General features: G+C 43.8%; 1 protein-coding gene across 1 annotated transcript in view; it reads right to left on the bottom strand.

The window, feature by feature from the left end:
* Positions 1-2,866: 2,866 nt before the first annotated feature.
* Positions 2,867-17,743, bottom strand: part of AADAC (arylacetamide deacetylase) — a 73,623-nt gene continuing 58,746 nt past the window's right edge. The window contains exon 5 of the mRNA XM_029616182.1: positions 2,867-4,057. Coding sequence (XP_029472042.1) covers positions 3,452-4,057 — 606 coding nt within the window. The 3' untranslated portion in view covers positions 2,867-3,451. The remainder of the gene's footprint in view (positions 4,058-17,743) is intronic.

Raw genomic sequence — 17,743 nt, 5'->3', positions numbered from 1 at the left:
GACATATTATAGGGCTCTTCAACGAGGTATGTCACAGCGTACCTATGAGACTTCAGTAGAGCGTTGGACCAAAGATGGAGTATTCACGGTGACAGTGGCAATCTTCTCTGCATTTATGGGGAATTTAAAAAGGTCCAGTGAAAATATGTATTACCGGGAAATGCAATACAAGTTTCTGCGGAGGGCCTTTGTCTCTCCACAGGTTGCGTGGAGAGCGTGGCTCATAACAGATTCGACATGCCCTCGTTGTCACCTTGCAATTGGCACTTTGTCTCACGCATTCTGGGCTTGTCCCCTTGTTCAACAGTTCTGGCAGAAAATTGTAAATTACTTACAACGCCTCCTGAAAATACGTTTTCAAGTTACCCCGCAGCTGATTCTTTTTGATTGCATTCCCCAGTCGGTTATAAGAAAAGCGGGATTGAGAACTCTGATTAAAAAGGCCTGGCTGGTGGGGAAAAAAGTTATTCTACTTAATTGGTTGGAGATATCTGCACCATCGTATTGGACTTGGCGTAATCATTTTCATCGAATGATGTATATGGACAGTTTTACTTCTAAGTTGTCGCCAACGCACCGAAGACTTTTCTTGGAGACCTGGGAGGTATATGTGCAGACTTTGCCATATCGGGCTCGCAGCTTGATCCTCAATGCCTGATGTTTGCTTGTTCTTCTTTTTTTGTTTTTTGGGTTAGTGATAGACCCATGCCTTCAATGTTATGATTGGACTCTAGTATACATGGATGTCTCAACTGGTTTGTCAGCCAGGCCTTGGGTAGGGGACGGGGGGGGGGGGGGGGGGGGGGGGAGGGGGGGGGGAAAGGGGGGAGAAGCGGGACGGGGAGGTTTGGAGAGGGTGAGGGTTTGGGGATAAGCATACTGGCCTCCTGTTCCTTCTTGTTTAAGCAGAGCTAGCCCGCTATAGTTGTTCAATATGTCAGACTGGGGGAGGTATCAGAGTGCAGCCTCTCCTAGTTTGTTGGTGACATGAGTATTCTCTAGGGTGGCTCTAGAGATGTCTTAGACACAGTGATAGATATCTGGAAGGGGGAAAATTGAGGAGTGTTTCCTCATGGTTCTGTGATTTGTGTCATCAATATCGTTTGCTGTATTATGTTTGCTTGTCTGTTATCGGCAAAGTTTCATATTGTGTCTGAGGATCACTCAATAAAAATTGTATTACAAAAAAAATAAAAATAAAAAAAATAAAAATAAAAAGGAAGTGTTGAGTCCACCCCACCTCTTTCCACTCTAACACTAAAGCCTTCCACAGCATGCTTCAAAATCCCGAAATAATTTACCCCATCCACAGGTCTAAGGAATAGAAGTGGTCTCCAGTCATTCCTGCCCCACTGGCCTCTGTCTCAACATAATGCCTGTCAATGCTGAGATTGGGACCTTTTTGTCATACAGAGATTGTACCTCTTCACTTCCTTAATTCTGTATAACAAAATGGTGCTGGCTGATGCCATTTTGAAATGGAAATCCATCAAGGCAGGAGCGACTGGAGATTGCCTCTGCCACTTAGACCGCAGATGGGGGTTAAGTGGTTGGCAGGGATAAGGGTGGAAGGATGCCATATTTTGAAAATGAAATGAAAACACAATTGTGTTTGTTTTTGTTTCACCTAATTTTCAAAATGAAAGAAAAACACATTTCAAAGGAAAGCACATCCCTAATTTCTAGGGATGTGAATCGTGTCCTCGATCGTCTTAACGATCGATTTCGGCTGGGAGGGGGAGGGAATCGTATTGTTGCCGTTTGGGGGGGTAAAATATCGTGAAAAATCGTTAAAAATCGTTAAAAATCGAAAAATCGAAAAATCGAAAAACCGGCACATTAAAACCCCCTAAAACCCACCCCCGACCCTTTAAATTAAATCCCCCACCCTCCCGAACCCCCCCCAAATAACTTAAATAACCTGCGGGTCCAGCGGCGGTCCGGATCGGCAGCGGTCCGGAACGGGCTCCTGCTCCTGAATCTTGTCATCTTCAGCCGGCGCCATTTTCCAAAATGGCGCCGAAAAATGGCGGTGGCCATAGACGAAAAAGATTGGACGGCAGGAGGTCCTTCCGGACCCCCGCTGGACTTTTGGCAAGTCTCGTGGGGGTCAGGAGGCCCCCCACAAGCTGGCCAAAAGTTCCTGGAGGTCCAGCGGGGGTCAGGGAGCGATTTCCCGCCGCGAATCGTTTTCGTACGGAAAATGGCGCCGGCAGGAGATCGACTGCAGGAGGTCGTTCAGCGAGGCGCCGGAACCCTCGCTGAACGACCTCCTGCAGTCGATCTCCTGCCGGCGCCATTTTCCGTACGAAAACGATTCGCGGCGGGAAATCGCTCCCTGACCCCCGCTGGACCTCCAGGAACTTTTGGCCAGCTTGTGGGGGGCCTCCTGACCCCCACGAGACTTGCCAAAAATCCAGCGGGGGTCCGGAAGGACCTCCTGCCATCCAATCTTTTTCGTCTATGGCCGCCGCCATTTTTCGGCGCCATTTTGGAAAATGGCGCCGGCTGAAGACGACAAGATTCAGGAGCAGGAGCCCGTTCCGGACCGCTGCCGTTCCGGACCGCCGCTGGACCCGCAGGTTATTTAAGTTATTGGGGGGGGGGGGGTTGGGGAGGGTGGGGGATTTAATTTAAAGGGTCGGGGTGGGTTTTAGGGGGTTTTAGTGTGCCGGCTCACGATTCTAACGATTTATAACGATAAATCGTTAGAATCTGTATTGTATTGTGTTCCATAACGGTTTAAGACGATATTAAAATTATCGGACGATAATTTTAATCGTCCTAAAACGATTCACATCCCTACTAATTTCTATAAACAAAAGAAGCTGGATTAGCAATAGAATAAAAATAGTTTCCGCATACAAACTTTTAAACAACAGTAATAATATGGCATGAATTTGCTATGGCATTGTACAGCAGCATTTAATATGGAAAACAATCTGCAGTGCTTCATCTATATATTTCATTTTTGTGGTATGTTTGATTAGAAAAGCATTCATTTTTTGACCTCTGTGTGATAATGTCTTAATTAGAGATGTGATTCAGGTAAAAATTTCATGTCGGGCTTCGTTTCGGGCCCCCCCCCCGCAGGAATTTCGTTTTTCCGCGGTTCGGGATTTATTTTTCGAGGGCCCCTCTCGATAGTGCGCACTAACCTGGCAGAGTTAGCGCACACTAACTCAAAAATGAATTTTTTCTGAAATTTCGGGAAAAAATCAATCGTTTTTTCGGTTCTCCCGAACCATTCTGAATTAGGCAATTTTGTTGAAATTGCCTAATTCGGGAAAAACAATTGCACATCCCTAAATTGCATATTCCATATTATTTTGTAAACCCAAAAGAAAGTATGTATCCATAAAACTTTTTTAAAAACATCTTGAAATTCCTACTACCATTAATTGGTGGTAGATAAAAGTAGAACTATATGGTATAAAGTAGAAATTTTTCTTCAGAGCTTCTCATTCAGCCAGTTTATATATTCATTTCTCATTTTATGTGCAATGGATAGGTTAGCTGGCGATGAAACAAATAGCAGAACACCATGGAATGTATCATAGTGATCATGTGTTACTTGAACGCCTGCTTTCTTAAGTCTTTGTGCATACATGACACCATCATCTCTCAGGACATCATACATACATGTGAGGATATATGTCTGTGGCAGTCTGGACAGCTTCGCATCATCAACTAGTAATGGTGCTGCTCTTGGATCCAAGATTCCTGGATATTTCTTTGTAAATTCTGATGTTCCAGATTGTATGTTACTGTAAGTATGGATTTTTTTCATCTTTTCTGGCAAAAGGTCAGTCCAGTTTATAAATCTGAGTAAATGGTTTGATTCAATAAGCTTATGTGTATTGGAGGACATGGCATTAAATAAAGCCTTATCTACGGTAAAGTATTCACTCCAGAACCTAACCATTAATGATTTTGATAGAATAGGCATGTGACTATTGTCTCGATAGGATGGAGTGTCCAGGTCAAGAGGCTGAAGTGCAGGATATATCAATGCTTGTATCTTAGGTCTAACTTCAACTTCAATGTCATCTTGCAGCTGTAAATATCAAAAGATTGACAAATCAAATGTAAAGGTTACAATTCTGAACAAGAATCATAGAAAGGACAGAATTACTCTAGCAAGTTTATAAATAAAAACTAAAGCAATCTGTATCAGACAAATTAACATAATTAAGGGCTTATTTGCTAAACTGTGATGTGTTTCTGCATAGTAAATGAAAGTAATGTGTAGAATTTGAGGTTATCATTAACTGTTGTATGATATTTGCTGGCCCTTGAATCAGGTGCAACACAACTATGGTAATAAGTTGCCTTGTATACAATCAGTAGCATAGCTTGCGAAAGACATTGCAAACTGTGCTACTGAGGGAAAGTTAGTTACCTCTTGAGGTGTAGTTAATTTTCTCTCTGGGAATATCACTAAGCTAAGATGCATGGAGATTTAAGGATTTAAAGGAGCCAAGAGGTTTTTTAAAAGTGTCAGTGGTGATCAATGAAGAAAGTCCCCATACTACTCTTACACTCTGGCACCCTCACCAGTGTTGCTTGAACTAGTCTTGAAATACCTCTTAGGACAAGGGTCCCCAAATCTGGTCCTTGAGAGCCACAACTCAGTCAAGTTCTCTCAATTTCCACAATGAATGTACATGAGGAACATCTGCATACAATGCAGTACATGCAAATAGATCTCATAAATAATCAAGTGGTCTCCTCAAAAAAATCCATTGCACACTAGAGATGTGAATCGGTTCCGGAATCATTTCACATGGTAGGAGCAATGGACAGCCCCTGTCACATGGTAGGAGCAATGGATGGCTGGTGCCATCTTAAAAAAATTGCGCAGGCCATCCATTGCTCCTACCATGTGATAGGGGCCGGTCAATGGCACCAATAGCCCCTGTCACATGGTAAGGGCAAAAGGCCATCGGTGCCATTTTGATTAGTGGCAGCCAACGGCCCGAGAGTGGGAGATCACTCACGAGACACCCACTGGACCACCAGGTTCTTTAAAAAAGTCTTTTGGGGGTCGGGAGGGTGGGGGATTCTAAATAATTCGATTTAAAAGGTTGGGGTGGGTTTGAGGGTTGTTTTTCTGTGTGCCCTTTCTTCCCGTCCCCCCCCCCCAAAAAAAAAAAAAATGATAAGAAAACTACACAAAAATGTTGTGGGGTTTTCCTATCACTTTCGGGGACCCCCCAATACCTGACGGATGAGAAAATATCATACGATATTTTCATCCATCAGAAAAATGATTTACATCCCTATTGCACACCCCTAATGCAAAGCAGCCACACATAGTGGTAAAACAACTCAAGGCTATATATGAAGGGCAAAGGGCACCAACCAAATTGGTAGAAAGCCAAGAGGAAATCCCTGGAGGTGGCCTATGGTCATTTTCAAAGGAGCTGGATGTTTGGGCTTAAATTTGGTCTTCAGTGGAGACTAAAATGCTTCTGAATAGAGACACCAGATTCTCTTTATCCACAGTCTGTTTAATACCCTGTGATTCAGGGAATCTAGGATATGATTCTTCTTCTGAGTCTGTGTTTGCAAAAACTGCATCTATTACTTCAGAAGCAGTAATTATGGAGGAATACCAGCCTGGTGGTTCTAGATGCTGCAATTTTTCAACCCTTGTCTTTTGCTGTGGTATAATCCATTGAAAGCTAAATACTGGATGCATCAATAATCACAAGAACTGTAAGGGAATGTAGTCTGAAGAAAACCGTTAAAGATAACTGGGTGATAAGACCTGTATAAAGCAACAGACGGACAGGGCATGACTGACAGTAGGCAAATACCATAGAGGAAGTGGATTTATAAGGAGCCTGGTAGACAGCTGGAGCAGTGAAGGAAGCAACCAAAGGTACCAAGATTGGCTTGGAGTGGTGGCTGCAGCAATGGAGCTATTGATTATTAAAAACTTAAATGATAGGAGCAGAGCAACTCAGTTAGAAGAGTAGTTATAAAATTCTTAAGGTGTAGTGCACCTTGAAGGCTGAGGTGAGAAGAGAAGAAAGAAATCAAAAGCCTGAGGAGTGGTGCAGAAGGTGTGCAAATAACAGATTGGCAGGGCAAGAGTAAGAGTCATCATATACCACAATTTGGAAGGAACCTTGTAGATAACCAGAGTGGAAGATGCCAGTCAAAGGTACCTCATGGTTGATCCTACCAGTAGTATATGCTTCTATGAAATAGTAAAGGTTGAGCAGCATTTGGAGTGGTGCAGCAAGAATAGAGACCAAAAATTGGTAAGTATTGTAAGGCAAGACCAAAAATTGGTAAGTATTGTAAGGGAACGGGATTACGAATGGGAAGGAACTTCAAAAACAGATCACGTGAGGGATGCTTCACCTAGTCAGATCTACATTTGGGATTATATTATTATTATTTTCAATAGATTATGATTATCTTTAAGTTAATTTGATTAGTGCTTAACTATGTCTTTAAATTTGTTCTTAATTGATTTATTATGTACTCACGAGTTTTTTCTCTTTTCGATTGTAAAGCTTGTTGCTGATTTACTGTTGATTGTGAACCGAGGTGATGTTATTAACGTGCCGCGGTATATAAAAAACTTCGAAATAAATAAATAAATACCGAGTTTAGTAGCATGTCTCTGTTAAAGATTCAGCCATGAACTTTTTAAGTACACACAGCTGTGAATGGCCCTTGAAACAGTTATGGTTCTATGAAGTGGTGCAGGACGTGTGCATTGTAACAGATGGCTAGGACTAAACCAAGTACAGTAAGGGAAAAGAATTGGGGAATGGAAAGGAATCTCATAGACAGCTAGTTCCAGTTGGAGTTAGGGCCAGATTGCAGGTAAATATCAGCTAAGGGGATTTTTTTCTAAACCATCCAACAGGGTATCTGATTCCGTTATGCACTTTCTCTGCAACACATGCATCAATAGCTCCTGAAAGCACACCACGTCAACCCTGGAACCTGACAGAATTAAGCCAAAATATCTCCAAATAACTTTCATATTTTCTAAAATAACTAAGAAATAGAGCACACTCTAGACCAGAGGTGAGCAAACATAGCCGCAGCCCCCATTCCATCCATGCAAATGAATTGGGACCCTCACAGGTCTGCTTAAATCTCTTACAGATATATAAATAAATGTAGAGATGTGAATCGTGTGATCGATCGTCTTAACGATCGATTTCGGCTGGGGGGGGAGGGAATCGGATCGTCTCGGTTTTGTTTTTGTAAATATCGTGTAAATCGTAAATCGGGGGAGGGCGGGAAAACCGGCACACGAAAACATCCCTAAAACCCACCCAGACCCTTTAAAATAAATCCCCCACCCTCCCGAACCCCCCCCCAAAATGCCTTAAATTACCTGGGGTCCAGAGCGGGGGTCCCGGTGTGATCTTTTACTCTCGGGCCTGCGGTGCATTGTAGAAATGGCGCCGGCGCTACCTTTGCCCTGTCATATGACAGGGCAAAGGTAGCGCCGGCGCCATTTTGTTTTTTGTCCCCCGACATCAGGAGCGTAGGAGATCACTCCCGGACCTCCGCTGGACCCCCAGGGACTTTTGGCCAGCTTGGGGGGCCTCCTGACCCCCACAAGACTTGCCAAAAGTCCAGCGGGGGTCCGGGAACGACCTCCTGCAGTCGAATCGTGTTGCCGTACGGTCGGCACCATTTTGCACAGGGCTACCTTTGCCCTGTCATATGACAGGGCAAAGGTAGCGCCGGTGCCATTTCTACAACGCACCGCAGGCCCGAGAGTAAAAGATCACACCGGGACCCCCGCTCTGGACCCCAGGTAATTTAAGGCATTTTGGGGAGGTTCGGGAGGGTGGGGGATTTATTTTAAAGGGTCGGGGTGGGTTTTAGGGTTGTTTTAGTGTGCCGGTTTTTCCACCCTACCCCTTCCCCTCCCCCTTCCCCCGATTTACGATTTTTGACGATAAATCGGGGGAATTCCTATTGTATCGCGCTTCTAACGATTTTTGACGATTTAAAATATATCGGACGATATTTTAAATCGTCAAAAAATGATTCACATCCCTAATATATATATATATATATATATATATATATATATATATTAGAGATGTGAATCGTGTGCCCGATCGTCTTAACGATCAGGTTCGGATGGTGGGAGGGAAAAATCGGATCATTAGAGATTGTGAATTGGAATCATTCCGATTCCAATTCACATTGTTAATTTTTTAGTGAGGCCTGAGCAGATAAACAAAACCCCACCGAAACCCCCCCCCCAAAAAAAATATTAAATTACCTGGTGGTCCAGTGGGGGGGGGGGGTGTCCCCGGCGCGATCTCCCGCTCTCGGGCCATCGGCGCCATTTTGGCTACCACTGATAAAAAGGCGCCGATGACCCGAAAAAAAACCCCACCCCGACCCTTTTCAAATTACCCCTTTGCTTCTCCCACCCTCCCGACCCCCCCAAAAACCTTTTACATGTACCTGGTGGTCTAGCGGGGGGTCCTGGAGCCATCCCTTCAATCGTGCCGGTGCCGGTGCTGGAGGTTTAAAAATGGCGCCGATCGCCTTTGCCCTTACCTTGTCACAGTGAGCGACTGTGACAAGGTAAGGGCAAACATTTTGGGGGGGTTCGGGAGGGTAAGGAATTTCTTTTAAAAGGTCGGGGTGGGTTTAGGGGTTGTTTTGGTGTGCCGGTTTTCCCGCCCTCCCCCAAATAATTCCCGTGCCCTATTTTAACTTGAATTCAGGCCCAGCTCCATTAATAGTCATTTTTGTTAAATATTTTTATTTTTTACCTATAAGGTATATATCAGTTTTATGTATTTTTATAGTATTTTTTTTAGTTTCTTTCATCTATTTATTTTTACTTTTATTTTATTGTAAACCGTTTTGACAAGATACCCTGTTTTGAAAAGCGGTATATAAATACTTTTAAATAAATAAATAAATAAAATAAAATAAATATAAATGCTCCTGACAATAAATCGTGGGCATTTGTATTGTATTGTGTACTCTAACGGTTTAGAACGATTTTAAAATTATCGGACGATAATTTTAATCGTTCAAAAATTATTCACATCCCTAATATATATATATACATCCTAGGTTCCTGGTCTGACCAACCAATCAGCTCTTGAACTAGTTGCAAGTAATGAGACAACCACACTGCCAGCCAGTGTCACACACTGCCTGGCAATGTGTGACACTGCATGGTTAAAAGGTGAGGTGAAAGAGGCTATTTTAGTCAAAATATCTTCATACAAAAATTGGAAGAAAGATCCGAGTAAAATAGGATAAAGCATAAGCATTGGCAAGTTAAATGTAAGTCATTGATAAGACAGGCTAAGAGAGAATTTGAAAAGAAGTTGGCCATAAAAGCAAAAACGTACAATAAAAGCATTTTAAAATATATCAAAAGCAGGAAGCCTACGAGGGAGTTGCTTGGAGCATTGGATGATCAAGAGGTTAAAGGGACAGTTAGGGAAGATAAAGCCATTGCGTAAAGATTAAACAATTTCCTTGCTTCAGTGTTTACTAAAGAGGATGTTGGAGAGATACCTATTCCGGAGAAGGTTTTTATGGGTTATGATTCAGATCAACTGAACCAAATCATGGTGAATCTGGAAGATGTGGTAGGCCTGATTGACAAACTGAGGAGTAGTAAATCACCTGGGCTGGATAGTATAAACCCCAGGGTTCTGAAAAAACTAAAAAATTAAATTTTAGACTTATTTCAATTAATTTGTAACCTATCATTAAAATCATCCGATGCCCCTGAAGATTGGAAGATAGCAAGTGTACCCCTATATTTAAAAAGGATCTGGGAAGGGGGCGCTGTTCGCCGCGGGACAAGATGGCCGCATAAGCTTCGCGCTCCCGAGCCCACCCACCGTCCATACCCGAATATAGCGGTGTACATTGTGGTTTTGTGTATCGGAGAGGTTGATATTGAGGGGGAAGACTGCGGCTAATGAATCCGAAAAAACAAAGCGAATTACAGAAGTTCTCCTTCACGAGAATGGCGGCGGCCTCTCGGAAGGCAGGGATCGAGTTAGCTGACTGCGAGGTAGGGGTCGGGGAGGAAAAAGAGGCCGAAGCCCCGATCCTGTCACCCCAATCAACAGCGGATTCTACCCCTGCTGCAGCGGACATTCTTACTAAAAGTCAGATGCGGGAGTGGTTCATTGATCTGCGCTCTGAAATTAAGAATAATAAGAAAGAATTACTGGCCTCCTTCGCTGAGCTTCGGGAGGACTTCCTTAGTCTCGGCCACAGAGTTGATGAAATTGATATCCGCACGGAAGAGCATGCAGCCCACATCAAAGAGTTAGAGCATGCAAAGCAGGAAACCAAGGAGGAGATATCGGCGATCTCCGACAAATTAGAAGATCTAGAAAACAGATCTCGGCGCCACAATATCCGGCTTAGAGGGATTCCTGAATCAGGGGAGTATGCAGACAGCATGGCGACCGCCCGGGCTTTCTGCAATTTTCTCAGAGAGCAGGAAGGTGAAGGGCCTACTACTGATGGGCAGCCTGAGACACGCGCCATCTTGATTGAGCGGGCTCACCGATCGTTAGGAGCTAGGCGGGACGGTAAACCCAGAGACATAATTTTAAATTTTCAGAGCTACTCCCAAAAGGAGCAACTTCTAAACATAGCCCGAAAGAAAAAATCATGGGAATGGCAAAATACCTCCGTAGCGGTGTTTCAAGACTTAGCCGCGAGCACGCTACAGAAACGCTATGAACTGCGGCCGGTGACTTTAGCTTTGCGGCAGGCTGATGTCAAATATCGGTGGAACTTTCCATTTGCTCTCTCGTTCCAGCGTGCAGGGCAGACGTATCGCCTAAAATCGCTGGCAGAGGCTTCCACAGTCTTGAGGGAGGCCGGCATACCGGGCGAGTTCGCTGAGATGCCCAGGGCCCCGCCTAAATCTCGTTCCAGCAAAGCTGCTTCGTGGCAAAAAGTGGAGCGTCCGCGCAGAAGAGCAGCGCAGAGAATCACAGTGGCAGCTGACCTGGCCTCCGACCAGGGATGATTCCAAACTGCCGGTGGAGCACCGGACTCTTGCAGCTTCTACGGGTCAGGGGCCATCTCTCTCAGTCGGAATCGTGGACTGCGTGGTGATGTGCGATACCTTCCTTCACAGCACAGTTTGTTTTTGTTTTAAATGCAAGTTTTAGAAGTGTGTAATTTGACAGACATATATTTTGTACACTTTTATATTTGAATTTGGATTCGGGTTTATGCATGGTTATTCATGTTTGCTTATTAATGCTTATGGGTGGTGGGTGGGGGGGTGCGGCCGTCGAATAGCGATGGCGAGTCCTCTCATAAGGGGATTTGCAGACCTTGGTCTGCAGATCACGCTGATTTCGTGGTTATCTCTCCCTAGGCAGACTATGTCACACTTAGACCATATATTTTGCTTGGGGCCAATAAATCAATCCCTTGGGTTTCTTGGAGTTCTATTACATTACTTCGGTGGGGGCGGAGTGGGCGCATTTCCCCGGAGCTCGTGCCTATGTATCATGCAGTTTCCTTTGTGATGCACTCGTATTATGACTATTCGTATAGCCACGCTTAATGTTAAAGGTCTTAACATCTATCGGAAGCGGTATTTACTGCAAAAAGACCTTAAGAGATTGAAAATTCATGTTATATTTTTGCAGGAGACTCACATTAAGAAGAGGCACGAACGTTTGCTGCTTTTTAGGAACTTCCCCCATATATTCTTAGCGGCAGCAGGGAAATCTCATAAGTATACGGGTACAGGTATCCTTCTCTCCTCTGATTTATTATTTGAACAGTTAGACCTGGTTGCTGATACTGAGGGTAGATTTGTATTTCTTAAAATAAAGCTATGCAATGAAGTCTACACACTTATTTCTATATATGCTCCGACGACCAATCAGGCAGAGTTTTTACCTAAAATTCTTCACTTACTGCATACTCGCGGTGAAGGGAATATCATCTGGGGTGGAGATTTTAACTTCACGTTATCACCTGATTTGGATAATTCTCACCCGGGAAGGGTCTCTCAGTGTACCCCGGGGCAGAAAGCTAGGGTTCTATTACGGGATATTATGAAGTGTGAAAACTTAGTGGACTTGTGGCGCCATCATAATCCAAGAACTCGGTCCTACACATATTACTCTAAGCCCCACACATCTTATTCTCGTTTGGACTTCTTTCTCGTGCATAAATGTTTGCTCTCTAGGACAGGTTCGACTGAAATAGAACCCATCACCTGGTCAGATCATGGGATGGTGTGGTTCGATTTACAGTCCCAAAGAGGACAGGGCGGTCAGATATATTGGAGATTGAATGTCTCCTTATTGAAACAAAAAACTTTTCTACAGCACTTGTCCCAGAAACTTAAAGAATATTTTCAACTAAATGCCACCCCAGACATCTCTGAGGGCTGCCTGTGGGAGTGTTCGAAGGCGATAGCAAGGGGCCAGTGTATAGCCCAGGCAGCGGCGGACAAGAGAGCCAGGGAAAGTAAATTCCAGCAATTACAGGCGGATATAGCCAGACTGTCCGAGCGCCATTACCAAACCCAATCCAACCAGGTTTATAGATTACTGACGGAGGCTAGGCACCAATTGGCTACTCTTTTCGATAGACAGCTGGCCCACAATCTAGAGAGAATGCACCAAAAATTTTATGAAGGTAGTGATAAGGCGGGGAAAGTTTTAGCTCAGCAAATGAAGGCGCGCTTGGCGACCAGTATAATTACCAAAATTAAAACTACAGCGGGGAAACTAACTAGGAATCCTGTTGAAATTCGACAATGTTTTACTGATTTTTACGCCACGCTTTATCAGTGTAATACTCAGGTTAAGGAAGAGGACATTGTCACATATTTGTAGGGCATATCGTTACCAGCCTTGAGTACGCCCCAACAACAAGCTTTGGACGCACCTATCACAAGTGCAGAAGTTCAGTGGGTGATTAAATCCCTTAAAAATGGAAAATCCCCTGGGCTGGATGGTTTATCTGGGGAATATTATAAATCGTTGACGGAATGTCTCAGCCCTCACCTTACTGACTTCTTTAATTACTTGCGTACTGGTGGCACGTTATATGCCCAATCTAACACGGCAGGCATCACCGTTCTCCCGAAGCCAGGCAGAGACCCCACTATCTGTGGCTCTTATCGGCCAATTTCTTTAATTAATCAAGATTTAAAAATCTTAGCTAGGCTATTGGCTTTACGGCTCAATAACTACCTTCCTAATTTAATTCATTCGGATCAGGTGGGGTTTGTCCCTCATAGAATGGCAGCCGACAACGTGCGGAAAATTTTGGACCTGGTTTGGTGGGCCAAGAAAGAGCAGATCCCCATTGCGTTGCTGTCCATAGATGCAGAGAAGGCCTTCGACATGGTCCATTGGCCTTTTTTGTTTCATACCCTCACGCAGATGAATTTTGGGCCTTTCTTTATGAATTGGATTCACCAATTATACAATGCCCCACAAGCGGCAGTTAAGGTTAACGGGGGGTATGGAGATCGTTTTGCCATTCAGAGGGGCACCAGACAGGGATGTCCACTCTCCCCTCTATTGTTCGCTATCTTTCTAGAACCCTTTGCCATCACTATTCGGGGCGCTGATGAGGTATTGGGCATCCCGCTGGGAGATCGGGCATTTAAACTGTCTTTGTTCGCTGACGATATCATGTTCACCTTATCCCATCCCACTCGCTCGCTTAAGGCTGTGGAATCTGAATTGATGCGGTTCAGCGGGGTGTCCGGGTTTAAAGTGAATATAGAAAAATCGGAACTTTTAAGCATCAATCTGCCCCCGGAGGACATACAATATATTTCCAGTTCCTTTTCCTTTCGCTGGGCCAAAACAACATTGAAATATCTGGGTATCCACATTAGCAATAAGCTGGAAGACCTTCATAACCTTAACTATGCAAAGCTTTCCAAAGCAGTGGACCGAGATTTAGATAAGTGGCATAAGGGGTCTTACTCTTGGTTAGGGAGGATAGCGATAATTAAAATGAATGTGTTACCTCGTTTCTTATATCTTTTCACCACCCTACCTATACCACTTTCCAATTCATTTTTACGTAAGATCCAAAGGAAGCTTTTCCAATTTATTTGGCGCAAGAGGCCCCCTAGGGTCGCCAGACACATACTATATCGGAATCGGAAGATGGGCGGTTTGGGAGTTCCTGATCTCCAAGCTTACTATGCAGCGGCACAATTGAAAGCCGTCATTGATATGAATAATACTGTCTATCCCAAGCAGTGGGTGCAAGCGGGTCAGTTTATGCTAGGAAGTGTTCCAATGGCAGCCCTGCCATGGCAACCCAGGAATTCTTGGATGAGCCTTATATGCATGCCGTGGTCTCTCGAATCTACCCTTCTGGTTTGGGAAAAATTTAGAGGAAGGGTAGTGGGGATACATCAGTATTATTATCAGACATATATAGCTTACAATCGAAAGTTTGAGATGGGTCACCATTCTAAACAGTTTAGGGAATGGCAACAATTGGGAATAATAACCTTGGGTCAATTGCTTCAGGAAGGGGAAATCATGACTCTGGAGCAATTGCGGACTATATATCAATTACCAGCTAATGTTTTCTTGCCTTATGCCCAAATTAGGCACTTCTTACAGGATATACGCATTAAACAATCTATGAGGCCGTCCAGATCTCTATTTGAGAACATGTGTATAGGGGCAGATCGTATGTCTAAGGTGGTATCCAAGGTGTATACCATACTTACAACCGGGGAAGGCCCCATTTCTCACCACATAGCTCAGTGGGAGCGGGACTTGGGTGTACACTTGTCGGCTAATCTGAGGAACCAGATTTATCAACAAGCTGGTAAATGCTCTATATCTGCTCGATTGCAGGAACAAAGCTATAAAATGCTCTATCGCTGGTATCTGGACCCAGCGAAACTCCACGTTATATATCCTGCGGTATCGCCATTGTGCTGGAGGCATTGTGGGGAGGTTGGCTCCTTTTACCATATTTGGTGGGAGTGTAAAGTGTTGCAGCCCCTCTGGCGTGCTGTGAGTGGGTGGCTCACTCAGATGTTTGGAGTATCCCTCTCCTTGACACCCATTACCGCTTTACTGAATGTACCGAGCGCCTTTCTTAATAAGTTACAACACAAATTGAGCACGAACATCTTGCTGGCCACTCGCTTAGCCATCGCACAATCTTGGAAGTCAACCCGGGTTCCCACCTTACTGGAGATATTTGAGAAATTACAAAAACATAGGAGACTTGATTATTTAACGGCGATACTGCATGATCAGACAGATAAACATGTTAAGATATGGAAACCACTTCAGTCCCCAGTAGGTATACCATAAGGGGAACATGACGATGGTAATAGGTACCTCACTTTGTGGGCTGGTGGGAACTGTATAGTTGTTCGACCCTTTCCTGGAAATGCTGAGTTGGGTCATATCATTCGGTATGGAGCATTCATTGCAAGTTTATGTGTATACTCTGTTTTGTGTTACGGGGGACATTTGAGCTTTGGACAACACCGGGCACTTGAGTACCACAGCTGAAGACGCTCATAACGCTGAGGGGGATTCCTGTGGCAGGACACTGGTACAGGCCACTGGACACTTGTGTCATTTGAACACTTATGACGTCTGGATTTATTGATGAGTCTGCAGAGGGAGATGGGGGGTGGGGGGGTAGGGAGGGGCGGTTGGGGTTTTTGTTATTGCTATATTTTTGCATAACAGTCTTGACTCTTATGACTGTATTGGTGTTATGTAGTTTGTTTTTGCTGCTGACTGTTTCTGCTGTGATATTGGAAAATTTCAATAAAGTTTAAATACAAAAAAAAAAAAAAGGATCTGGGAAGATCCGGGAAACTATAGACCAGTGAGCCTGATTTCAGTGCCAGAAAAAATCATGGCAACTGTTATAAAAAATAAAAATACAAAACATTTAGATGGACACGGTTTGATGGGACACAGCCAACATGAATTTACCCAAGGGAAGTCTTGCCTCACCAATCTCCTACTATTTTTTGAACGGGTGAATAAACATGTGGACAAAGGTAAACCAGTAGATGTGGTGTATTTGGATATTCAGAAGGCATTCAACAAAGTCCCACATGGGAGGCTTCTAAGAAAACTAAAAAGTCATGGGATAGGAGGCGATGTACTTTTGTGGATTGCAAGTTGGTTAAAAGATAGGAAACAGAGAGTAGGATTAAATGGTCAGTTTTCACAGTGGAAAAACGTAAACAGTGGAGTGCCTCAGAGATCTGTACTTGGACCGGTGCTTTTTAATATATTTATAAATGATCTGGAAAGGGGTACGATGAGTGAGGTAATCAAATTTGCGGATGATACAAAATTATGCATAGTTAAATCTCAAGCAGATTGTGATGAATTGCAGGAGGACCTTGTGAGACTGGAAGATTGAGTTTCCAAATGACAGATGAATTTTAATGTGGACAAGTGCAAAGGATAAAATAACCCTTGCTGTAGTTTCACAATGATAGGAGTTACCACCCAGAAAAGAGATCTAGGAATCATAGTGGATAATACATTGACATTGTTGGCTTAGTGTGTTGTAGCGATCAAAAAAGCAAACAGAATGTTAGGAATTATTAGGAAGAGAATGGCAAATAAAACGGAGGATGTCATAATGCCTCTGTATTGCTCTAAACTATGGTGAGATAGCATCTTGAATACTGTGTGAAATTCTGGTCAACGCATCTCAAAAAAGATATAGCTGCACTGGAGAAAGTGCAGAGAAAGGCGACCAAAATGATAAGGGAATGGAACAGCTGCCTGATGAGGAAAGACTAAAGAAGTTAGGTCTGTTCAGTTTGGAGAAGAGACGACTGAGGGGGCTATGATAGAAGTCTACAAAATCATGAAAGGACTTGAGCAAGTTAAGGTAAATTGGTTATTTAGTCTCTCAGATAATAGAAGGACCCGGGGGCACTCCAAGAAGTTAGCAAGTAGCTCATTTAAATCAAATCGAAGAAAATTCTTTTTCACTCAGCACATAGTTATGCTCTGGAATTCATTGTCAGAGGATGTGATTACAGCTGTTAGTGTAACTGGGTTTTAAAAGTTTTAGTTAAGTTCTTAGAGGAAAAATCCAAAAACTACTATTACAATAATTAATAAGCAATAGTAGCTTGTGATTTATCTTATGTTTGGATACTTAAATTGACCACTGTTGGAAACAGGATACTGGGCTTGATGGACCCTTGGTCTGTCCAGGTATGGCATAACTTATGTTCTTATGTTCTTACATAGTCACACAAACATATTTTTAGATTGCAGAAACTTTACTGGCACATACACACAGACACACACATTCTCACAGACCTACATGTGGTCTCAGACAAAAAGTCAGACAGAGAGAGAGAGAGAGAGACAATGTGTTTCTGTGTCAGAGAGACAGACACCCACACATACTCACTCTGACACAGACGCACACATACTCAGACACGCTACTGTTGTTCCTCCATATGTGCTCACACAGTAAATGTGTCCACCCCAGCACTGCCACATCATGGTGTAAAGTTTTTGTTTGCTGCCAGCCCTTCCCCATTCTGCAACAGCCCACTCTCTTTCCAAATCCCACTCTCCAAGAAACTTGGGTTCCACAGCCAACTACTCCTCTCAGAGCTCAGTCCAGTCACCTCAGACAGAAGCCTCCCAAACACTATACAGGCACTTCCTCCTGGTTCACCTCCTCTCATCCTGTGCCTGGAGCTAGCATCCGCTTCTTTGCCACCCTC

The sequence above is a fragment of the Rhinatrema bivittatum genome, chromosome 9, assembly GCF_901001135.1.
Source record: "Rhinatrema bivittatum chromosome 9, aRhiBiv1.1, whole genome shotgun sequence".
NCBI lineage: Eukaryota > Metazoa > Chordata > Amphibia > Gymnophiona > Rhinatrematidae > Rhinatrema > Rhinatrema bivittatum.
The sequence above is the reverse complement of the archived record's forward strand: the minus strand, read 5'-3'. Positions and strand labels throughout refer to the sequence as shown.